The following is a 25,314-nucleotide window of genomic DNA, read 5'->3' as shown; positions in this document are numbered from 1 at the left end:
GGCTCCAAGGGCCTATGGTTGCTCACACAGCTCTATATGCATCCTCAACAATGCACATTGTAGACTGGAAAAGAACACATGACAAAAATCTTCGTTTATGTTGATGTAGTGCTGATAATTTATTTTCTGTTTACAGTTTCTCTCTATCTTCTTTATTGTATTGCCAAATTCACAAAAAGAGTAAGAAAAATCATCATTAAATCATTGTCACTCCTATAAAAAGGCTACGATTTCAGTAAAATTTGACTAGTTTGTAAATCTGGTCTTGTTAATTGATAATTTTATGTAAAGTTTCTATATATATCTTTTTGAAATTTCATTAATTAGGCAAAAATCTTTATGCTGGCTGAGACTACTATAACACAGTTATAGTAGTCTCAGATGCTGGTAATCTTTGCTATTTATTAAACTTGTCTATAGATCTATCCTAATAGTTTTCTCGATGAAAGAAAGATCACTTAAAATGGCCATGGGTTAATTCGTCATTCAGCCCTGTTGATTTGTCTTTCTATAATGAGCTTAATCATTTTTGTCTCGCCTGCGACGAAAGTCTCAGAAGGCTAGACATAGAAGTTGCTTTACCTGCATTGATGGAACTTCCTATCAAACTGTCTCCGAACTCTATGTGATAGATCGATAGTTTGTATGAAGTTTGACGACTATTTTGAGGCGCTGTCCCTAGGTCATGGTCAAGTGACTGGATTAATTAGCAATTTCCAATGTTAAGTTTTCTGCTTATGTTAAAATTGAAAATGACAAATTACAAAGTAATGGACCTAGTCCTAGTTTAGTTTAGTTTAGTTTAGTTTAGTTTAGTTTAGTTTAGTTTAGTTTAGAAAAAAGGCTGAAAAATTAAAGAACTAAAAAAAGGAAGGACCACATCAAGATCCTGCTCATATCTGTACATTTTATTTTAATATGCATTCAACCGTTTTGTATTTTTTTACCAGCTAATACTGCAAGATGATTCTCGGCACTTTGTTCATGAGCGTAGCCTAAATACAAGCGGATTCCTGTTTATTTAAATAACTCATTTATTTCCTTTGACCAGGCTTTGAAGAAGACATTTTCGAAGGAAGAACTAAGGTTTACTTTCGACCTCATTTAGCCCATTTCATCATGTCAGGCATTGTCATTACTCAAAACCATTAAATGTCTTCTGAATCAATTTCGTCTTTAAATTCTAATGATACTGAGAAGATCCTTTACTAATTTTCAGTTTTTGTGGACAAAGGAACATAAATACATTGTGGAACCTTACAAATAGTACAATGTATATGCATGCATGTTCTTAGATACCATCTCCCATATCCAAATCACATCATGCAGAAATCAGTGGCGGATCCAGAACTTTTTATAAGTTAAATTCTCCCTCGCCCTGCTCGTCCGAATTTAAAGTATTTAATTTCTAATTCAATAGGCTATAAACAAGACAAACACAGATATAGGATTAGTTGCTCGCAGTAACATCTTATTTTCTCTTGCGATACAATATTTTATTTTACTGAATTGTACATATTTCTTCAATCGAAACATTATATAAACACATGACATATAACATTGTTCCTCTTTCGCATCGTTTCTTTTCCCCCGGCTAATGCCTCCAACGCCTGTACGTACAATAAACATAGCAGCAACTGCACATATACCTATGTGACCAACTTCAATCCGACGTAACTGCGAGCACCTTCGATACTAATACATTTAAATCCCAAACTTTATATAGTACCTTTAAACCCCACCCATAAAAACCGCCAAAACTTTCCTCGTGCCTCCTGCACCTAACATCAAACATATAAATAGTACATACTGTTACAAAACCAGTATCCGAACTAGTTATACTAGTTCCCATCTGTAAATATTAACTACAAATAGCAAACGGGAAAAACCCTATTTCAAACGAAATAAAATACATGTACCACTGACAGCCATAAAAGTTTCCCACGGTCAGTCATGATTTGTGATTCCCTGTATAATCAACCATATTTTCCACTCGAAAGGGCCGAGTAGCCCCCCCCCCCCCCCCCCCCCCCCTCCCAACCCCTGGCACCTGGATCTGCCTATGAAAATCAAGGATCTTACTATACAAAATTTAATTCTTGTGGAAATGTATCTAATGTGTTCCTCTCCTAGCTATCCAAAACCAATAAACGACGCTGCTAAATGGTTAGTGTCTGGTACAGGTAGGCCGTTATTATGCAACATATTTTAATAAAGAATCTTGTGGCAAGAACAAAGAACTCTTATTGTCAGAAAACACTGTCAAACATCTAAACATACTATCCACACTGATCTGTGTCCACACTTGTTAATTTATTTATATCCATCCCGAATTTTTTCAGTATTTAGAATGATCACATGACTGTCATGTCAAAATGTCTTCTGAAAAGTTTGAGTCACTCGAGGACGATTTGTCAAGTGTTTTGGATAGCATAAGAGACAGAGTCGAAGGGAAAATCCCAAATTTTGAGGGAGGTTGTAAATATATATTACTTATTGTTTTACAATTTCCTAATATCTATCTGAGACTACTAAATGCAGACATCACTGCATTCTGATATGTTGTAAAGTCCGAGACTGAGTCAGAGTTGGGTTCACAAAACTGTCAAAGGTCTACATAGTCCGAGATTACTCTGACGTCCAACGGCTGTTTTGCCAGACAAGTCCCACGGCCCCAGCTTGTCTGGCAAAACAGCCGTTGGACGTCAGAGTAATCTCGGACTACGGTCTACATAATACTTCTTAACTTCAATATGTTGAAGATTACAAAAAGGCACATACTAGGGGGTAGTAGTATTTAAATCTGAACATATTTACATATAAAAAAAAAGAAGTTTTTTTTGTTTTTTTTTTAAATATTTTATTTATATATTATAGATGATTTTGATCTAGCAATGTATTTGTGATTTTGCACCAAATTTAAATGCTTCTAAGTCTTTGCTACTTGGTGTAGCAAGAAATTCCACAACCTAATTGTTCTAGGGAAAAAATAAATATAAAATTATGCAAGACTACACGTATGTATGGGGACAATACACCTTATCGCTACATCTACATGGATAATCCGTAAAGAGTCAGTTGACTCATCACACGAATATGTCAAAATTAAAGTTGTGTCATCCAAAATGTGTTTTCTTTTAAAATCATATGTACAGGTGCTATTCCCCACTGACCTGAGAATCTATCTCGCTTGACCTGTTGAAGTCATACAACAATCACTTCTCCATTGTGGCATCAGATATTTTGTATTATCGCACCACAGGTAAATTAGCACATTGTGATTGGTATAACGCCGTCACCTGGTGACCCCTTAGGCCTATGGATCCGTAGGGGGTTAGTAAATTTCAAAGGGGGTTCGTGACGTCACGTCTACTGTTAATGGTGACTTCATCTATTAATGTTGATGTGTTTCATTGCTTATTTTTCTACAAAACGCAGCAGAAAAAGTCCAGCGTGCGACAAACCATATAACTTATTTCATGACATCAAAATTTTACGGAAACCTGTGTAATGTTCAGTAATGGTGGACAAATAGCGATAAGGTGTATAACAATCTCGTCCCACAATGCACCTTACAATTTACAGTAAATATAATGAAGTTACTGTTAAATCTATTTATAATATCTTACCTGTAGAAAGATTAAAAGAAGCAAACAATCAATTTCATTAAAATAAGGTCTTTTATCCAGGGATGGGGTAATTGAAAATGTAATGGTAATTAAGTGTAATGCATTACAATTTTCCATGTAATTGAAGGTAATGTGTAATTGAGCATTTTTTCAATTACTTGTAATGGTAATTTAATTAATTACAATGAAAAAAGCATGTAATGCTCAATTACTTTTGAATTACATTTCAATTACATGTACTTTTATGGTGTCTATGATAAGGATTTATGTTTAATAATATAAATTGTAAAATTATATTTATTTTTCAAATATTGATATCACATACTTTCTGTAATTTATTCTTAAGTTTTTATATTACTTATTTGACCAACAGAATTTTTTTTAAAGTTTTATCATCATTATAAAATTTCATTTGGCATTTGAATCGGGAAAATATTATGTTTTGGAACAATCGATCTGTACATAATAGCATATATATATATTGTATTGATTAAATATAGTTTTGACAATTATTTTTATTTTTCTCATGTTCTTATTTTTTGACAGAGGAGAAAAAAACAGCCATTCGCCATGCAGAAAGAAATATTGAAGAAGCAAACTTCATTGTAAGTGTAAACTGGTTAAAATATCTTGTCAATAATTTCCTGTTTACAGTGAATACTTCATCTACCATTTTGCTGCCACCATCAATAAACTGAATATATAGAAAGCAAAAGTTCAATGTTCAACTTGTAAATATGTTGATGTTTACAGTCTACAAATATTTTTTTCATCAAAATATTTATGAATGAAAAACACAAATGTTGACCAAAATAAATGAATACATAGTACATGAATTAATTGTGCAAAGTTTATGTAAACAGCAGAAAATATTGCCGTAGTTTGTTGTCAAGAAAAAAAAATATATAAAAAAGAAGATGTGGTATGATTGCCAATGAGACAACTCTCCACAAGAGACCAAAATGACACAGAAATTAAAAACTATAGGTCACCGTACGGCATTTAACAATGAGCCAAATAGTATATGATTTTAAAAGGATAATTAACATAGTTACAGCCGATTCCATTGAGTGTGTAGGCAAAGTCAATATGTTTGGTTAGCTTGCTTGCCAGCTGAACAGTGAAGTCATTATTTGGTCAGGTAAACTACCCTCCTTTAAAATTAGACTAGTCTGAAAGATTAACAATCTATCTGTCTGTAGGACTAGGCTACTTCAAAAGGAGTGTAGTATACCTTACCTAATAATGACTTCACAGTTCAACTAGCAAGCATGCTAACCAAAGATATTACCTTTGCCTACACACTCAATGGAACCGGCTGTTCTAGTTTTTTTTAATAAACTGAAGTATTTTTTCTAAAATTATTACAAAAAATTCTAAAAATCAAATATTCTAAAATTTCAGATGGGTGTGGATTAAATCATCAGAGTAAAAGATAAAACCAAAGTTTAATCCATATTTTTGGTATTACATTTCAGTTACAGGAAATGGAAAGTGAAGCAAAGATGGCTCCTATTTCTTACAGATCTCAACAAATATCCAGAATACGTAACTACAGACATGACTTAGATAATATAACAAAGAATCTGGTAAGTTCCAATTGATGGTAATAACAGTAAATAATACCTGGTGAGGATACAGAATTTGATGTTAGACATAATGGTGGGGGTGTACCTGAGAATGTTAAAGAAACTTAATTTGACACAAGATTGTCACTTAATAAACTATAAATTACATTTTTGAAGATGAATTTTGTGGCCTGGAAAGAGAATCAAACAGGTTTAGAAAAATTAAAATAAATATCATGTGGTTTTATAGCCATGCAAAAAAAATGAAATAATGACAAAGTTGTAAATGAAAATTCTGTCAGAAAAAATCCTCCTGGCCCTCTAGAATACCCTCCCCTAAAGTCAATGTACATGTCGTACAATATTATATCATATGCATAAAATCCCTGAAACTCAAACTGAGCATCTCATAGCATACTTTATCATATTTTGGATAGTCTTTACTTTTTATCAACTAAGGGAGCTACCATTTGATTTTTATGGGGGGGGGGGGCTAGGATGAAATTTGAAAAAAATAGGCAGGACAGGAGTTTTGAGCAAAAAAAAAAGGCAGGATGAGACACTTGCAAAAAAAAAAAAAAAGTCAGGATGACAATTTATGTAAAAAAAGTCAGGATAAACTAAAAAAAAAAAAAAAAGCAGGACCGAATAGAGTGAAAAATAAAAAGGCAGGACAGAGATTACAACTAAAAAAAAATGCAGGACAAAATTTTTCATCCTAGCCCCCCCCCCCCCCATAAAAATCAAATGGTAGCTCCCTAACTATAATTGACTGCATATAACCTTGCTAAATTGATTTCATTTTAAAGAAGTAAATAAGAAATGAAAATTAAAGGTGCAGGGGCCAAATCTTCTCCCCTTTCAATGATAGGGATGCCAAAAAAACTTAACTACTGTAAAAAGGCATTTTGTTTGACAAGTTATAACTACAAGAAAATTAAGACATATCAATGACTCGCTCAATGAAAATTAAACAAATCTGAATTGAAATTAACCAATTAATTAATCTTTTATTGTAGAAGAAAAGTAAAGGAGCTACAGGAAGAGGATCTGATAATTTTGGTTTTGATAGAGATGAGGTAAACTTTAACAATGGAATTTTTTTTTTAAGCTCTTACAACAGGAGAACCAATGAAAATTTGGTGTAATTTCAGTAAGGGACTAAGAAAGTCACATGTTAAAGAAATACAGTCAACACCATGACCAAAAGAGGAAACAATCAAACAAAAATCTACAAACTCTACACTGAAAACAAACAATTGATCAACTGGAACACCACAATTTATAAAATCCAAAACTGAATTCAAACTAACACAACAACAATATGAGGTCTACAGTGATTTTAATTTTTTTGACATTTTTGAAGAAATAATTTTCTTAATGAAACATGTTCATTGATATCATCACTAGCTCAAAATTTCAAATTCACCATTTGTTATAAATTCTAGAAATGTTGGTGTCCAGAAATGTTCAAAGTTTGAGAACAGAATAGGATCAGCGCATTAAAGGTTGAAAGAGCTGCACTCAAAAATTGAATGTTTTAAACTATATTTTCTAATAAGTAAATTTACATTTTTATTTTAATAGCAAATGGCAGCTTCTTCGCGAAACAAACTTTATCAGGGAACTCAATCTTTGAATCGTGCCACAGATAGTATTGCTAGGACACATCAGATAGCAGCTGAAACTGATGAAATAGGAGTGGAAATTATTGATGAGTTAGGAAGACAGAGGGAAACCTTAGGAAGAACAAGGGATAGGGTATGTGAATATAAAAATATATACCGTGGGTGCCAATTTTCCTGGATTGATAACGAATTTGTATTTTAGAGGATATTAAATTCTGCAAACTGTGGATTCATTTCTTTTCGTGGGATACCAATTTTGGTAGATTTCGTGGGTAAAGTTAAACCACAAATTTACATGTTCAGCGAATAACACATTTTCTATAGGCTAAGTATACAGAGATTGACAAACCTAAAATCAAATATCCACGAAAATGCAAGTTTTCCTCAATCCACAAAAATTGATACCCACGAAAATAAATGAATCCACATTACAATTCTGAAAAACATTTTTACTACCTTGAACATTTGGTTTTGTGGTTAATATGTACCAATGAAATCAAGGGAAATAACCCATTACAACAAATGTGGAAGGGAAAAAGGGAGGTTTTATTTAAGACATGGGTCACAGGTCATCTATCGTTGTAAGTCAATTTAATGTACGGTATGCAAAATTATTCTAAAAAAGTGTGATAGTTGTGGTTTTGATTTTGGAGATCCCATCCCACATATATGTATTTGGAGAGTTGCCCCATTTGCACTCATACCACATCTTCTTATAGCTATATAGCTATTTGAATGTTTTATGTTAAACAAGTGATGTAAAACTTTATTAAAACATTTAATCTGAATCTAAATCACATATCAGTTTTAATTGAAAAGCCCTTAGCCAATAAAATAAAACTAGCACTTTTTCTGTAAACTATTTTACTTTCATTTCTTTTTCAGCTATATGATACAGATTCAAATTTAACTAAAAGTAGAAAAATTCTTAAAACCATGGCAACAAGGTAAGATTTAAATAATGTAAAATAACATTCGCAATTGGTTTTAGGGCAGTTTGTAAGTTATCTGCTGCAACCAAGTAACCAAAGGGAGACAATTTTTATCTTCTAACTATATATCCTTAGTATGTATGTTGTGAATTCATGTGCTATAAATTCAGAAATTATTGTGTTCATTTATTATTGCTAATTTTGGACAAAAATTTGACCTAATTATTGTGATTGTCTGAATACACATATATGTATCAGATAACTGAATGTTGATTTATTTTTTATTGTAATACTCAACCAGTCACAATATTGCCAATAATAGTACTTTACAATAATTTCTGAATTAATAGTAATTTTCTATACATTTGCCAATGATAGGTACTTTTTCATGATATTTGGTCTTTTAGGTGTCGGAAACTTAAACGCCAAGGTTTATCTTTTTGACCGAGTGTCTTTGTTTTACTCTTGACAAACTTACCAATGGGGAAATCTGCACAATAAGCTGTAAAAAATTAGACAAGGCTTTGGCCTATAGAGAAAATGCTACAAAGAAAATTAATGAGTTTTATGTCTGAATTGTGATACATTTTCATTTCCTCAGTTACAACAGATTGCTTCTAGAGCAAATAAATCTTAAAGTGTACATAAATCCAGAGGTTTATAGATCGTCTAATTTAAATGCTGAATAGCTTTTGAAAGTGTTGAAAGTTTATGTACTGTGTATTCCTTTATTATATTTGTATTACCAATTTTTGTTGATTTTGTGGGTATACTAAAATATGAAATTAAATGTTGAACAAAATGATTTTTTTACAGGCTAGTAATTCTAACATTTTGCAAAACTACGAAATCAAATTTCAATGAAATTCCAAATAGCATTTTTTTCTGAATTCACAAAAATTGATACCACAAGATGAATTATTCGATTGAACATGAACCATACAAATGGAAAATATCTGGACTTTTTACCTATTTTCAGGGTGATGACCAACAAGATGATTTTAATTGTGATAATCCTGTTAGAAGTTTGTGGATTAGGTGGAGTTATATATTGGAAATTCTTTACTAAACATTCATGATCACAGAACCATAACTAGGCTGATGTTTATTATGAACTTCCCAGTGGATATCCAGTAGACTGATATTGTATGAAATTCTGGATAATCAGATAAAAAATAAACAGGTCCACATTGTACTAAAAACATATTTAACTGGGATTTTTAATATCATACTGTGATATTCTTTTAATTGATTGGATAACTGCATATTCAGAAATTAATTCTTGCATTTATTATTGTGAATTCTTGACCACTGGCAAAAATGTGATATCTTATTATTAAGTGCTATTGTTTTTTATGAAATGTTATGAAGAAATATCACTACTGGAATTTTGTATGCAAGATTTTATTATTTCAAAAGGATACTGTTATATTTTTCGCATTAATATAGACATCACAATAATTTCTGAATTTACAGGTCTGTAATGCATATTTTTGTTTCAATTTTACCTAAGTTTCTGTATGTGAGTTTGTGTATACTCACAATGTGTTACTAGAAATGAGATTTTGTTTATTTGAATGTATTTTGATTGATCCAATGTATATTTATATATGTCTGAATGGAAGATAAAAGAGAAAGAAAATCCCATTGTATAAATGACCGACTGAATGTATTTTGATTGATCCAATGTATATTTATATATGTCTGAATGGAAGATAAAAGAGAAAGAAAATCCCATTGTATAAATGACCGACTGTAATAATGAAAGTGAGAGAAAAATCCCAATGTATAAATGTATGACTACGTAAAAATGCAAGTGAGAGAGGAGGAAAGAAGGTTAATAAAATAAAATAAAGGTGCATAATTAATTGACTTAATAATGAAGTGAGAGAGAAAGAAATTCTTAATGAATAAGTGACTGACTAAAATGATGTAAGTGAGAGAGAAAGTCCCACGAATATATGATTACAAGAATCCATGAATAATTTAATGTATTGTCATTTATGCATATTTACATGTATTTATTTCTATTATAAGCATACAAGTATATTTTCTCTTCACTTACTACATGTAGAATCAAGACCAGTGTTCACAGTAACCATCTCTTATAATTGTAAATACATTTGTACTTTATCCCTTATTTAGGTTGAGTTATCAAATTTTGTTTATGCTGTTGGTCACCTGAATATTGTCCTCTATTATCTTGCTTTAGTGGTCAGGTCAAGTTCAATTTTCTGTGTAAAGGAGTCACTATGACTTAATTGCATATGGCATTGAATTCACATTAGGTCTGTTTCATTGTTAAGTTCTTCTCATACCTGCTCCTAGATAATTATGCATGACAAGTCAATATTAATATAGTAATTGTTTTTGTTGTCATTAGCCTGTCCAACTCAAATAATTCATATGGCCCTGACCTCATTTTCATTCTCTAGTGTTTTGATTTTAATAGCTTCAGTAGGTTATAATGTGTCTATTGTTTTAAATGAAAATAACATTTTGTAAGCTCTAGATGTACTACATCAGAAACACTCAAACTTGAATAAATGAAAGCCAGCAGCTCTTTTCACAAAAAAATCTTAATAGTAAAGTTAATGTAAGTCATACACACTTCAGTACAACTTTCAATTAATTTTAATTGTATGATTTTTTGTGAAATGAGTCGCAGGTGTGTATAAAAATGTAAGGACATATTAGGCTTTTAATTCTGTTTCATGTATTAGTGAGCTTATTAATGTTTTGGATGAATGAATGTAAGAAATGTGTTAAGCATATCTATAAGAAACAAATAAATATTTTTAAATATTGTTGTTATATTAAATTTTGTGTATTGAGGAAAAAAATCAATTTCTCACTGATGCTTGATTTCTGCATTTTATTTTTAATGTTGACAGGTTAATTTGTGGTAGGCCTTTTGAAAAGGAAATCCTTAGAAAAATTATGCTTTTTTGATATTCTTGAATGAACATTTTAACTTTTGCATCATATCTGACATAAAAACTTTCTTATCATACATATAGGGATTGAATCAATCCATTGTTGATCCTGCTTTTAATTTTTTAATCAGATAAAATTGAGAATGGAAATGGGGAATGTGTCAAAGAAACATCCCGACCAAAGATCAGAAAACAGCTGAAGGCCAGGTCTTCAACAGAGAGAAAATCCTACCTAGATGCCTACTAATTGCATAATCCTGTTATTTACAGAAGAATTGAGATGCTGATTGGTGGCTATTTATTGTGCAGAAGCAAATTAAATGCTTTTACAGGACAAGAAAATGTTAAAAGTAAGATGAATTTGATCCCTGTTTATACTAGATACACTGCGTTGCATTGTTAATGTGCTAGTTTAAGTATGCAGGAAGATAAATCACCCTCCACTTAAATTATTCTGACCCCTAGCTGACCAAACTTGAATCTTACTTCTAAATGTTGGATACTTGGTTGAGAAGCAGCAACTAACAATTTTCAGGTCTTTGATTCTACCTGGCCTGGAATCAACTCACACCATCTTGTAATAACATTACAAAGTATTGAATTGCATGTTGACCTTTATAGCCATGTTAAAAAATATCCAATTAGTAGTTGACTAAACGCAATCTGTATAAAAGGGTAAAATTTCATATGTTCTTCAATGTACCCACTGACAAAACAAAGACCATCTCCATGACTTCTAGATACCATACACATAGTTCAGGTGACAAAAGAGAATTTGACTCTTGTTATACATGTTATACTCATGTTATATATGTAGTTGTTATAAAATTCTGTGTCATTTTGGTCTCTTGTGGAGAGTTGTCTCATTGGCAATCATACCACATCTTCTTTTTATGCCCACCTACGATAGTAGAGGGGCATTATGTTTTCTGGTCTGTACGTCCGTTCGTCCGTCTGTTCATTCATCTGTGCGTCCGTTCGTCCAGCTTAAGGTTAAAGTTTTTGGTCAAGGTAGTTTTTGATGAAGTTGAAGTCCAATCAACTTGAAACATAGTACACATGTTCCTTATGATATGATCTTTCTAATTTTAATGCCAAATAAGAGTTTTTACCCCAATTTCACGGTCCACTGAACATAGAAAATGATAGTGCGAGTGGGGCATCTGTGTACTGGGGACACATTCTTGTTTATATCTTTTCAGTGTGAGCCAAGGCAATGTGTTAAAGACTGTACTTTGACCTATAAGGGTTTACTTTTACAAATTGTGTCTTGATGGAGAGTGGTCACATGTGCACTCATACCACATCTTTTTATATCTATATGTGTAAAAAGAAGTTTATGCAATTCAATTTTAACACTGCAAAGAGCATCTCTCCTAACCTCATCATAACAGGCGAATTGATTGAAACCACATAAGGAATTTGAAATAAAAAAAGCAACAAAATCTTTTAATGTTTTAATTTAAAAAATCAACAAAGTTCAAAGTTCATGTAAATAAATCAACAATAAAAGAAACAAAAAGCTAGTATCACATTAAAAATATTGTTATTAGGTTTTATACTGATTAGGTTATCTTAAGGGGGGGTCTCATTGGGGGGTGCCGATCCCGCATCCCGCTTACTGTTTTGTCAGATTCCCGTTTCCCGCTTACACTATGTACGTAAGCAATTCTCATTTTTTTGTCATTTCCCTGATCCCGCTAGACCTCATTTCCCGTTTTCACGACACAATAATTTGACTTTCTCGTTTCACGCTTACAAAAAATCGGCAATCCCGCGTCACGCTTAAACCCCAATGAGACCCACTTAAGGATATCTGCCTAATGGGCCTTATTTGCCCTTAATTTTAAATAATACAAGATCTATTTGGTATTATAAAATATAAAGGGATCACCATCTTTAACGGTACAAGAATGAATAGTAACTAAGTTACTGCAACTTTTCAGTTTAAAGAAAGAACTAATTTCATTTTTGCTAATAAATGATCAAATTTGATATGTTTTGTCTAATATTTGTGATTAACAAATATTGAGACCATGTTTGTCTATTTTATAGAATTTGTAATGGTGATTAAGTCTAAAACAACTGAAAGCTGGATGATAATATTTTGATGAAAAAATCCCATAAGGGTCCTTATTCAGTTCTTGTTTCAACTCATTATATATTCTTTTAATTTAGCATACACCAATTTCTAGTAATACGTTTTGGTTTTAAATTGTATGGTTGGGGTCTTGCAAAAACATCCCTTTCAACACTTCTTCCCAACAGAGATTTTATTTAGAATAGCCTTAAGAACTCAGGTTTATAACAATAATTTCTAAAGAATCATTAATAAATAATCCTACACATATATTGCACTCAATTTCAATATTTCGCTTAGAAACCTGATAATCACAAGAAAATTATAAAAATAATAATAATAGAACTCAATATGTTAATATATACTCTTTTAATTTGAATAATCAGTATTTTTTTTATAGCTTGTTATGACTTTTATGTGAAAAATTAAACAGTTATAACTTCCTGTCTCATCTAAAATTCTATAAAACATTAACTGTGAATCTATTGGTTTACGTTGTTTGACCTAAGAATATAATAACGGGAACAGACCTTGGATAAGGGAGATAACTCTGTATAAATCAGCAATGTGTTTGTAATAGACAATTTCAAAGATGCTTTTTAAGCATTAATGTGAAGTAGAATTGAAATAATCTATTGTACTAAATAAGCCTAGGTCTACCCCTTTATACAATTTACTGGTTTAATATCTTAAAACTTATACTAATGAAAAATTACTGAATAAGATTTCTTTGCCTAAAAAATGAGGTTTCCCTTATTTCTGAATCAATTATTTTTTTATGCCATTTTTTTCTTTTATTTATATTAAACACCAAAATTTCTCATTTCTTTATTATTTTGGCCTATTTTTCGCTAATTTTTCTGTACTTTTCGTCTATTATTCTCTATCCTGTAAACCACATCCAGACCCATCCTAGTAAATAACAGACATCTCAGAGACTGATTCAAACATGAAAGACTACAACCAAGTAAAAATTATTACAATTTCTTGTACTTTACTTGAAAAGAAAAAACAACAAAAAAACTTATCATCCTATGTTCTGATTAAAAGGGCAAATTCTAAGCATAAATAACATGATTGTATCTACATTTCTAAGTTTTGATAAAACTTAGTTTTTAACTGGACATTACCATTATATAATACATCTCATCACCATTTTGAAGACATCCCAAATTGGAATATAATAGTAAATGTGTACATCTATGTAAACCCAAATTTGGCATTTCACAATATATATGTGATCTTTTAACTGCGCTAAAATAAACTGCCTTTACCTGATTTGAAATTAACAAAATATAAATAGCAGCTTTTGTATTTAACAACCTGCCACGTTTTTTTCTGGCTACCTGCCATATACAAGTATTTATTTTCTACAATAAATCAATTTATTATAGAATATTTTTGTACACATATTGTATATAAATATTCCATTTCTAAAAACAATAATAAAGCACATATATGTCAATGTCCTTTTCTTCAAACTACAAGCTGTGCACACATGGTTTGCTTTGTTCATTAAGATTCAAATTTGTGTGACTAGGAAGAATATAAATAAGAATATTACAAGAAAATACAAGAAGACAATCTGTATTATATTCTCTTAGAAAATGCAAAAAGGGCTAACCGGATATTCATTCTTTCACTTTTTATCAAAGTAATTACATTTACACTTTATACAATCCTTTTCAGTATTAAATTATCTTCTCTTAAAAAATTTTTGTGTAATTAATTGAATAAAACTAAAAAGGAATTTGTATTTGCGAAAAGGTTTAAACATAATATAATAAAATATTAATTGTTTACATCTATATGAAAAAAAAATCACTTAAAAAAAACATTTCTGTATCAAATTTTTCTAATCTCAGTAGTATTTATACTGTTCATTTGTGTACCTTAAAATATATGCAAAGACATATTATAATAAAAGGATTTTATAATGGATGTCATAGACAGGGGTTTTATAAAATAGAAAAAAGTTTCAATCTTAATATGAAGATAAAAATTGCATAAATTAACTGCAACTGATTTTAAGAATAAAAAAAAAGAATTGATTAAATATGTTAGTTTGAACATTATTCAAAATTATACTTGAAAATGTTTTTAGATTCCATAATCCATAGTTAGACACAGTATATGTACTTTAATCAGACAGCAACATGAAATATACATATAAATAAAAATATCTAACAAACAAATAATTAACTCAACATATTCTAATGTAAGCCTTAAAACTGGTTTTACCAATTCCTATTCTATTTACTAACACTTTTAAAACTTCTTTCCATATTTGATTAAATCACAGTCAAATTCAGCAAAACCAAATTCTTGAAACAATGAACTAAATTTTTTTCAATTTAACCCTTTCCTCCATAGTGACGCCTTTTGACGCCACCCTCTTTACTCCATAATGACACCTTTTGACGCCTGTGTAGTACCTCAGTTGAAACGCTTTAACTACAAAGTGTCTGCAGTAGACTTAATAAAATTTGTATCCAATATGAAAAGGAATATCGTAGGAATATCCGACTTTAATTTATTTGATGAATTATTTGTTTTTCACAATGCATTAATACTTTAAAGCATATTTTTAGCTTTTTATTGAAAAATCCTTAAAAATCCTTATGCGAATCAAGTATGCAAAAAAAAAAAATTCAATGGAGGAAAAGGTTAATCTGTGATAGTCGTCACCTGTTTTATAAAAATAAATCATAGATACTTTTGGCATTCAATTTAAAAGAAATTAACTTAAAATATAGCATGGAAAACCTTAGATGTATAAGCCTGTACAACATTAAATGCTTTCAATAACATAATTATTTTCCGAAACTGGCCTATTTACAAAGATGGTCTCACTAAAGAGACAAATTCCATAAGAAATGATGAAGTCACATGACTGTGAAGATGTCACATGGCCATCAAGTTATCACATGGTTACACTTTATCTTTCTTCTGAAAGCATTTCTGACAAACTCTGACAGGATAATCCCATCCTCTCAGTGGAACAGGACGTTTGTCTGGGGAGCAATCATGGCACACACCCTCTCCACAAGCTCGACAATGGTGTATTTTCAATTTTGGTCCAAATGGTGTTTCACAAACACAGCATTTAGTGATATGTTCATCTGGAGTCCAGTATGTTGGTCTAGCTGAATCCTTTAACATACCTACAATGAAAAACATATTCTTCATCATCTCATGTGTAAATAAAAGCATGGACAGACGGCTGTTAAATGTCCAACTTTAAATTCATATTAAGGACAAGAATGTTTTGGTGATCTACAACAAATTTGAGACAAGACGAAGATAGGTGTCTCAAAAATCAAAACTTGAATTTTAATATTATGTCCAATGATGAATAGTTTCTGAATTAATGCACTCAGATGTTGTAGATTTTTGGCTTCCCAAATATAGTATTAAGAACTTTAAGGTTATTCCAGAAACAAATGTAAGGAAACCCTATAATACATTTTTCTCCAGATCAGATAACAATAATCTTACCCACTGGATAGATTACAGTAGAACCAACAACACTGATAGCAGACGACAGCACCTCACCAACTTTCCTGGCAGTTACTTGTGGCTCCCTTCCATCAGGAATTTCTAGAAAAAGATTTTATTAAAATTAATTCCTTTCTGCATTTAAAAATATACATATAGGACTCTAAAGTGCGATGGTACTCTAAAGTGCGATGGTCACGCTAAAGTGCGATGGTCACGCTAAAGTGCGATGGTCTACGCTACTTATAGACTCTAAAGTGCAATGGTACTCTAAAGTGCGATGGTCACGCTAAAGTGCGATGGTCTACGATAAAGTATGATGGTATTTCATGCTAAAGTGCGACGGCTGTTTGTTCACTAAAGTACGATTGTTTATCACGCTAAAGTGTGATGGACCAAAAGGGTAATGTTAAAGGGCTAAAAGCTTTAAAGAACACAGATGTAATGATAAATAGCCTTTTTGCAAAAGCTAGTATGATAAGGTTTTCTAACATACGTGATAGGCTTTATAATTACCGGTAGGCATAACTAATTGTTTCTAAATTAAGAAGAACGCCCACATAATAATTGCTAAAATGGTAGTTTAGGTGTGACAAAAATCTATATATCCTGTATATATGATAAAACAAAAAATTAATTCGGGCGTATCAATATTTGGATAATTGAAGTAACTTGCCATTCACACAGTCTATCACTTATGTCAAATCTCCCCTTGAAGTTGTCATTGTAAATTACAAATACAAATCCTTCATTGTGAAACATTTATTTGTTTAAAACATTCTTAATTTAAATAAGAGAGAAATGCAATGTTCTCCGAGCTTTCACCTTTTTTAGCAATTGGTTTAAAGTGGTTAATCAAATATTCTACATTTTTCTTTCGGCATGTTCATTTTTTGTTTGTATAAAAGACTGTTCATGTCATAATCCATGATAGTACGTTTATTACATCTATACTTTTGCAGACCATCAGACTTTAGCGTGTGTAGACATCACACTTTAGCGTCCCCATCGCACTTTAGAGTCCTACATACATATTCAAACACCAAATCACATTCTAATGTTTCAAAAATTTAATATAGGTTTCAGTTTGTGCTAATGTAGATTCATTTACATTTAGTGGGTACCAATTTTCTTTTATTGAGGAAAGATATATTTTCATGGATATCAAAATAAGTGGTTTTGCCAAGGTTTGCATACAATCCTATAAAACATTTGTTCTTCTTTGAACATTTAAATTAGTAAACCCCAATAATCCATGAATAAAATGCAAGTATGGACACAGCATTCAAGCTTGAAACAGCTCTGAATTTGGATTGTGATTAAATAGTTGACACAGCATAGGTTTCTGACACAGAATGAATGTGGTCTAAGAACTTAAAAATTTTGAACTGGACATTTACCTTTTAAGGTCCAGAATCTAAATACATGGATCGATTCAGCATATCAAAGAACCTTAAGAATTCAATTTTTGATGAAATCAAATAAAGATCAATTTTGGACCCTTTAGACCTCAATGTGGGCCAGTTTTATAACGGGGCCCAAATATCAAAAATCACAATACATGGTTAGATTCAGCATATCAAAGAACCCCATATATTAAGTGTTTGTTGAATTCAAACAACTTTAATTTTGGAACTCGATTTGGACCAACTTGAAAACTGGGCCCATAACCAAAAATCTAAGTACACGTTCAGATTCAGTATCAAAAATCTAAGTACACGTTCAGATTCAGTATATCAAAGAACCCCAAGAATTCGATTTTTGATCAAATCAAACTAAGTTTAATCTTGGACCCTTTGGACCTTCATGTAGACCAATTTGAAAACAGGAACAATAATTAAGAATCTAAATACAGAGTTAGATTTGGCATATCAAAGATCTCCAATAATTCAATTTTTGATGAAATCAAGCACAGTTTAATTTTGGCCCCTTATTACTAAACTGTTGGGACCATAACTAAAAAAAATCAATCCCAAACTTTCTTTTGTGGTCATAAATCTTGTGTTTAAATTTCATAGATTTCTATTACTAATACTGAAGTTATTGTGTGAAGTTATATTTTCATGGATTGATATACAATCCTATAGTTTACCTTCAAAGTCCAGAAAAATGGTATTCCATAGAAAGTAATGAATCCTTGGTACCCTGCAAAATGGATAATTTCAGTGGAGACATAAAAATTCTGTAAATGTGAAAAGGAAGATTATTGAACTTACCTGTTGAGTTTTCTAAACTATAACAATCGTCACAAACACGAACAAGGAAATTCCAACCTCTCTCTGGTATTAGTCTTTTCTTTGATGAGCAGTCATCACAAAATCCTTCACCACATGCACGACAGTGATGCTTCTGTTCATTATCAAGTTCTTTCTGACATTTTTTACAATTCTGCAAATTTAAAGAATTTTCTTTGTCATTAACAATTACCCGGTAGTTAGAATCAGTCTGAGAATTATATCCAATTCAAGATTTACTTGATGTTAGTGAAATTAAAAATAAATTACTCTACATGCGCAAAAGAGAGGGGGGGATAGGAAGGGTCCTGATCCCGAAATCCTGGGCTTAAAAACACCAAATCCAGAGGTCCCAATTTAAAGAAAGTAAATCCTGACGTCCCGAAATCCCCAAAAAATAATTCCTGAATTCTGAAAGGGTCAATCCCAAAATCCCGAGCTTAAAAACACCTGTTCCCGGAGTCCCGATCAAGGTCCTATCCCCCCTCAAAAGAGGTTTTCAGATAAAATTAGAGAAAGTCTGGTCTATCACAGTGTTGCTATTGTGAATCTTGGGTGAACCTTGAAAAGAAAAGATGTGAAATTATTGTCAGACAAAAAGTAAACTTGTTCAAATTTAAATGAAATATTGTACTGACAACACAAGGCAGTTGACCAAACTCAATAGTAACATGTCAGTACTTACTGTTATCTGTGAATTAGGAACCCAGTAGTCAGGAGCTATCTGGTCTGTCATCCAATCAGAAATCATTTTAGTTGGTTTCTGACTCACACTGGTAACTGAATCAGCAATGTACTGCATGCTATCAATAACTTTTCTGGCAGCATTACTGGTTCCCTGTAGATTTTTATAACCCTGGAATATAAGAAATAGTATAACTGAGTTTTGTTTTTGTAAAATGTTGTCATTGATAGTTTAATTCTCTTGTTTTTATAATTTTGCAGTGAGAGGTTGTTTTCGCATCCAACTAAATGTTAATGGAGGCTGCAATGTTGAAATATAAATTACAAAGTATTCTGATCAATTTTCTTTTCATTTTTAATTTTCCTAAATATTGCAAAAGAAATTGAAAAAGAAACAGCTTCCAAAAGTTTCTAAGAGAAATTTTGCTTTTTGTAAATATTCAGGAACATAAACACCTTGGCCTTACAAAATTTTCCCACTTTATATAAGATACTCACATCAGGCCAGACATGTCTGACTTCTACAGAAACAATGTCCTCCATATTCTTGTTACCATACCAACGTTCTCTACTCCTGTATATAACTCCACACTTGGGGCACTCTAAAACTTCTCTAAAAACAAAAGCACATGTCATTTAATAAAGTTTTATCCATTATTTTCCTTATAATAATATTAATTAATGCAACTATGCAGACACTGTCACCATTTTTTTTATTTTGTTGACTATCTTATAAAAGTTGGTTTTGAGGTCAAACATTAGAAAGTCTTTTTTTAAAACCATTCACATTTGAAATTATTCTTTTTACAAATATATATTGTTATATGTATTTCAACATTTACTCACCCAGTCCATACATATTTAGCCAGTCCCATCCAGACATTATCTGTTGATTCTGATGTCTTGGGTACTACAACATTATGTTTACCAGCCAATAAACAGGTCTAAAACATAAAAAGTAGCAAGGTCACAGTCAAAAGTCATGTGGTTTGCTTTTAATTTTTTTGCAGAAACAAGAAAAGCAACAATAAACCCTAAATTGAGTATCTAGGGACATTGATCACATCACATATAAGTGGAGTAAATGCACCTAAAAAGGAAGTTAATGATCAGGATGTGTCTTAAACAATATTGTAGTTTTGATATTCTTGTTTTACAACATAAACCATAGATGTGTAAATGTGTTTAACATACATTCTTGTAAATGCTCAGTTAAACTTAACTTTATAACACACTAACCATAATTTTAGAGGCAGAGGATAACAAATTGAAGTTCTAATTATAATAAATGAAAATAAAAAAAACCCACATCATTCAGTTTAAGGTGGTACCTTACACTACAGGGAGATAACTCTGTAAAATCAGCTAAACGTTTTAATTAAGTTGTGCTGTTAAGGGAATGTTAAACTTCTCATTGATTAAAATAAGTGTTTGTCAAACTGCTATATAACCAGTGTAATTTTTCTGATAAAATGGTTGGTTCAAAGTTTTTGAAATCTTTATATTTTTGTCAAAGGGTCAAAGTAAATACTTTGTCCATATTTTATGAAAATTAAACGAGCCAAATTAATTTTAGTGAAAGTGTTGTGAACCACCTTAAAAGCAGCAACACAAGAAACTAAAAACTGAGCAGTTCTCAGTTGATCTGGAAAGATAAGTAGCTCCAGCTTGTCAAGCATAAGCATTGCAATAAAAAGTAATTTCCTTGTTTTCAAATATTCCAATAGGGAACATACCTTTTATAATTGTATAAATAAACCAATTGTTCAAGACGTTTCGGCCATTGGCCTTTATAACATCTTTTCAATGATTGAAAAAAGAAATGTCAGCCATGTAGTTTAGAGGAATAATAAACAACTGAAGAAGGCCAATGGCCGAAACGTCTTGAACAATTGGTAAAAAGTAATCTGTTTAACTTTCAATGTACATGTAGTACATAAAAGTATGTCTTTACCTTGCATAAAAACACTTTGTTCTGATACTGGTGTTGGTATGTACATCTCTTTTCTGTTTCATGGCCATCACTCTCAGTACAATGGTTCATACATTTAATACAGCTCTCTCTGAAAAAGTATAATATTTGGTTTTAATTTTGCTATCCTTAATTGATTTAGAGCTTTCAGTGTCCGTACTTTAACACAAAGATCAACAAACTACAATATTTTTATCGGTTTATAAACAAACTTTTTCAAAACCTTAAAAATAAAATATTCACAAAAATAAATGATGTTTTAAAGTCAATGAATCTGTTTTTCTTCTGAAATTTGGACTTGTCACAATCAAAGACGACAAGTCTTTGGGCGCATTGCATTAGAAATAACATCTCTTAACAAAGTAAGTTACACACCCATGGCCTTTATTAGTCTTTCTCTCTCTAAAATACTTACTGGCAAGACAAGCACCTTACAGGACAGGAAAATATCTGATCAGGAAAAGTTCCTATCTCAGGTCTGTCTAAGTGTCCACTAAATCTATCATTTAAATTCTGCAATGAAAAAACATTTCATTTTCTTTGAAATATGAATAAAATCTATATTCAATGTGTGAACTTTAAGCTTTATGAACATATGTGTGTACATTCTGGTTTATAAATAGGTTTAAAAAAATGAGAGAGAAAAGAAAAATTAAAATTGACAAAATGTTTGTATAAATTTCACATAAAATATATTTCGAAAACATAAAACTATCTGGATTGTAATCAAAATACTATGACATAGCTCCTTCAATAAGTTAAATATTTCTATTCTTGATTTTTAAAAATCTTTCCTGCAAGTCTCAATAAAACAAATATGGCTATCTAGAAACTGTGCATTTTTATCAGTCACTAAGTTTAGTAGATAAAATTTTACCTTAAGTGTACAGTAGATAACATTTGGTTGTTTAGAAGCTCTGTTTGTTTTATCTCCCAGCAAAGTTTCTAAGACCGTCTTCAATGGTGTAAAGTCAGTTGGTGGTCTTTTTGTCTGAACACCAACATAATGTAAATCTTTGAAATGAAATTTACAATCCAGCTGACTAAATCGATCCCAAAGCTGACTGTCTGCTGACTGTTTTCCTGTAACAACATGAATTCGCTTTGTTTTCTAGGTAGTTTTCTATTACATTGTATTACTAAACATCGCTACATCAATTTGAATACTAAATCATAGCAGTTTTTAAATTAGATATCAGAAGAAGAGAAAAACTGTTTGGCTTCAATTAAGGCAGAAATACATCAGGTTGTTTGCATTGTTATCTGTGTACTGTTTTTACGTCCCTTAAATAACTACATTTCTTTGAATACCTTTGACACTGTGTTACACCAGAATCAGTGTTGGGAGTATGAGATTACATCCTCTCTGTGTGTACTGTACCTTTGACATATTTTAAATTAGACATCAGAAGTTAAAGAAATTGACAGTTTATAATTAGCATCAATAAAGGCAGAACTGCAAAATCCCTACATAATCTTTTCTAATACATGTAGTAATTTTGCATGCATGTACATGTACCTGTCATGCCTGTATGGACATTCAACTATATAAACCAGATAAATGACAAACAACCCGGCCCATGTCCAAAAATAAGACTACTACTGGAAAAGCCCAAATTAGTTTTCTCTATCTCTTCATGGTTTGTCTATTTCTAATCGAGGACTGTGTATTGATTTCAAAAATTGTATTCATTCATAAATCTATTTTCAAGTTTTTAAGATGAGGGGTGATTCAGATTTTGATATAATTATAAACATGTGGGCTTATGATGACCTCCAGATATCTTTTAAAAGATATGCTGAATTTATCTGAATTTATCTAAATAAGGCATCTTATCAATAAAACCAAAAAGACATCATGATATCTACATGACGTTTATTTATTTTTAAAGAAACCTGTACTCATGTGTTATTAAATTACTTTCTAACATTTCTAGCTATAATTTACCTTACATGTATATATATTATTTTGTTATTTTCATATTGAATAGTGACATCTTTTTAGCATACAGTTATAGCTACATGTTATTCTACTTAACAAGTGTAATTATGGTTTCAAGGGATAAAATAACTAAAGCATTAATGAAATATTACTAGTTTTTTTTAAAAGATCTCAAGATTTGAGCAATTTTTCAAAGTAAAATTAAATTTCAAGCATATGTTAAGCTTTATACAAATGTATATACCTGATAAAATTTGTGTGTTGACAGTTTCATGAAAGACAATAACTGCTGGTGTCAAGTCAGCCAGAGTTTTGCCAATTCTTTTAGCCATTTCCTGGAGTTCAGTAGAGAAGTATTTATAATATGTCGCTGAAGCATCACAAAGAAACTGAAACATGTCTGTATGTAGTCGTTCTGCTCGTGTACGATATATAATAATATCTGATACCGCCAAAACTTTGAGTAAAAGTCTAGATCGTTGATTCTGATTGGATGTCAATCCTAACATTCCTTCTGTATCTATGACGATTGTTTTACTCTTCGAGTCATATGCTGCCCACACACCAATAGTGCATGATTTCTGTTGAGCAGATGTCTCAAACACCTCCTTCCCTCCAAAGAATGTATGATTAAGGGTAAATGACTTTCCATCACCTGTGTTTCCAAATATTGACACAACTTTTACTAAATCATTACTGTCACACTCAAGCTTGTTCAAAAAGTCTTCTTCATTTGATACCTATAAATTAAATTAAATAATGCTTTTAATTTAAGTTAAATTTAAATCATTTATTTTACAAATAGCATTGATTATCATTATTATAATAGTTTAAATCTACTAAGTTAAATTGGCAAGTTATCATACAGGTACAAATGTACATGTAACTATAAAACCAGAGTTTGTTAAATTATCTTTCTTAAATTGTAGTAAATGTCTAAAGCCAAGAAAGAAACCTTCAATCATTTCAACTTAATGTCGAGATTGCAATTTAATGTGTTTGTTTGTTTGTAGCCTGTAGGTCACATGTTTGTGATGGATACCCAAATCATAGGGTGATTAAGAGCTTGATATACATGTATACAATGAAACACAAGACCTTAAGACTGTATTAAGGCCTCTAGGCGACATGTTTTAGTGCTGGGTTACTGTTTCATTGCCATCCCCTTTTCCTAAATAATGTGGTTTTAAAAGTAATCTTTCTTCTTTGTTTACAACTTTATGATTATTGACAAATGAATTTGTTGTATGAACCGAGCCCCCTTTGCTATATGTGATTATGTTTCCATTTTTTGAATACTCTTTTACCTTCAACTGTTCTTGGTCATCAAGCAACATGAAGCTTGCTATTTCATCGTATTCACTTTCAATCATGCTCTCTGCCAAAGTATTAATGATATCGTCATCATTTGTATTGACACATAAATCTGGTATAATATTAACAGACTGCACCTGTGTTGTGTTAATCATTGCTATGTTTGACTCTTCTTGGGGAAAAGAAATGTAGGTCAAAGAATCGTCGTCTGAGACTGGGGACAATGCCAATGGCTGAATGTTCATAGGCAGGGGCATTGACTGGATGTTCATGTGTAGTGTTTCTTCGGCCTTCTGTTGTTCCCGAAGTTTATGCTCTTTAAATGATATTTTTCTATGTGTTTTTCGAGATGACAGCTTGTGAAAAACCTCAAAACAATAATTGCAGAAGCTTATGCAACACACTTCGCACCATAAATCAGCAAAATTTTCATCTATACATATTTTAGATGGAAGTATTTTAGAAATCTGACATAGTTCTGAATGATGAGGACCTTTAATCACATTTCTATCATGTAATTCAAAACTGACATTGGTTGAATGTATTGTTTCACAACAGTCTTCACACTGGTCTGAGCCACAGTCCTCACAATGAAAAGTAGCAACAGTTGATTCTGATCTGCAACACAATTTCTCTGCACAAAAACGTTTTGAAGTCCTTGTTCTAAACTTTTTGACGCTTGTCATTGTGTGAAATCATCTCGATCGTTTGTATTGTTGACTTAAATTTCGTTATTGTTTATCATGAAAATGTGAATCATTTTTTCTCTTCGAAGTGTATGAGACGTTTGACAATTTATGTTTCTCTAGAGTTTTCATAGGATTTTACCTTCTAAGTAACAATTTTCGAATGGAAAAACTAAAAATAAAAACATTTTGCTGACGGTTTATTCCCAAA

The 25,314-nt window shown here is 31.3% G+C and overlaps 2 protein-coding genes across 2 annotated transcripts; one reads left to right on the top strand and one right to left on the bottom strand.

Moving 5' to 3' along the window:
• Positions 1 to 2,339: 2,339 nt before the first annotated feature.
• Positions 2,340 to 10,564, top strand: LOC139515676 (vesicle transport through interaction with t-SNAREs homolog 1B-like). Its single transcript, XM_071305319.1, has 7 exons — positions 2,340 to 2,475; positions 4,176 to 4,234; positions 5,108 to 5,218; positions 6,217 to 6,276; positions 6,785 to 6,958; positions 7,711 to 7,772; positions 8,737 to 10,564. The coding sequence occupies exons 1-7, from the start codon at positions 2,376 to 2,378 to the stop codon at positions 8,834 to 8,836; spliced, it is 666 nt and encodes a 221-aa protein (XP_071161420.1). The 5' UTR covers positions 2,340 to 2,375; the 3' UTR covers positions 8,837 to 10,564.
• A 3,639-nt stretch (positions 10,565 to 14,203) lies between these two features.
• Positions 14,204 to 25,308, bottom strand: LOC139515674 (zinc finger FYVE domain-containing protein 1-like). The gene is made up of 11 exons (XM_071305316.1): positions 24,411 to 25,308; positions 23,348 to 23,843; positions 22,039 to 22,244; positions 21,577 to 21,674; positions 21,144 to 21,252; positions 20,036 to 20,133; positions 19,688 to 19,802; positions 19,191 to 19,361; positions 18,488 to 18,659; positions 16,272 to 16,373; positions 14,204 to 15,937 (listed from the first exon to the last, which is right to left on the bottom strand). The coding sequence occupies exons 1-11, from the start codon at positions 25,101 to 25,103 to the stop codon at positions 15,705 to 15,707; spliced, it is 2,493 nt and encodes an 830-aa protein (XP_071161417.1). The 5' UTR covers positions 25,104 to 25,308; the 3' UTR covers positions 14,204 to 15,704.
• Between the last annotated feature and the right edge of the window lie 6 nt (positions 25,309 to 25,314).

The sequence above is a fragment of the Mytilus edulis genome, chromosome 3, assembly GCF_963676685.1.
Source record: "Mytilus edulis chromosome 3, xbMytEdul2.2, whole genome shotgun sequence".
Classification (NCBI taxonomy): Eukaryota; Metazoa; Mollusca; class Bivalvia; order Mytilida; family Mytilidae; genus Mytilus; species Mytilus edulis.
Note: the sequence above shows the minus strand (reverse complement) of the source record. Positions and strands in the feature narration are given on the sequence as shown.

Coding starts and splice junctions, on each gene's coding strand:
- LOC139515676 (XM_071305319.1), top strand. CDS start 2,376: ATGTCTTCTGAAAAGTTTGAGTCACTCGAGGACGATTTGTCAAGTGTT. Junction 4,235..5,107: donor TTGAAGAAGCAAACTTCATT/GTAAGTGTAAAC, acceptor ATTACATTTCAG/TTACAGGAAATGGAAAGTGA. Junction 7,773..8,736: donor CTTAAAACCATGGCAACAAG/GTAAGATTTAAA, acceptor ACCTATTTTCAG/GGTGATGACCAACAAGATGA.
- LOC139515674 (XM_071305316.1), bottom strand. CDS start 25,103: ATGACAAGCGTCAAAAAGTTTAGAACAAGGACTTCAAAACGTTTTTGT. Junction 21,675..22,038: donor TTATCTACTGTACACTTAAG/GTAAAATTTTAT, acceptor TTTTCATTGCAG/AATTTAAATGATAGATTTAG. Junction 18,660..19,190: donor TTCCTAATTCACAGATAACA/GTAAGTACTGAC, acceptor TTAAATTTGCAG/AATTGTAAAAAATGTCAGAA.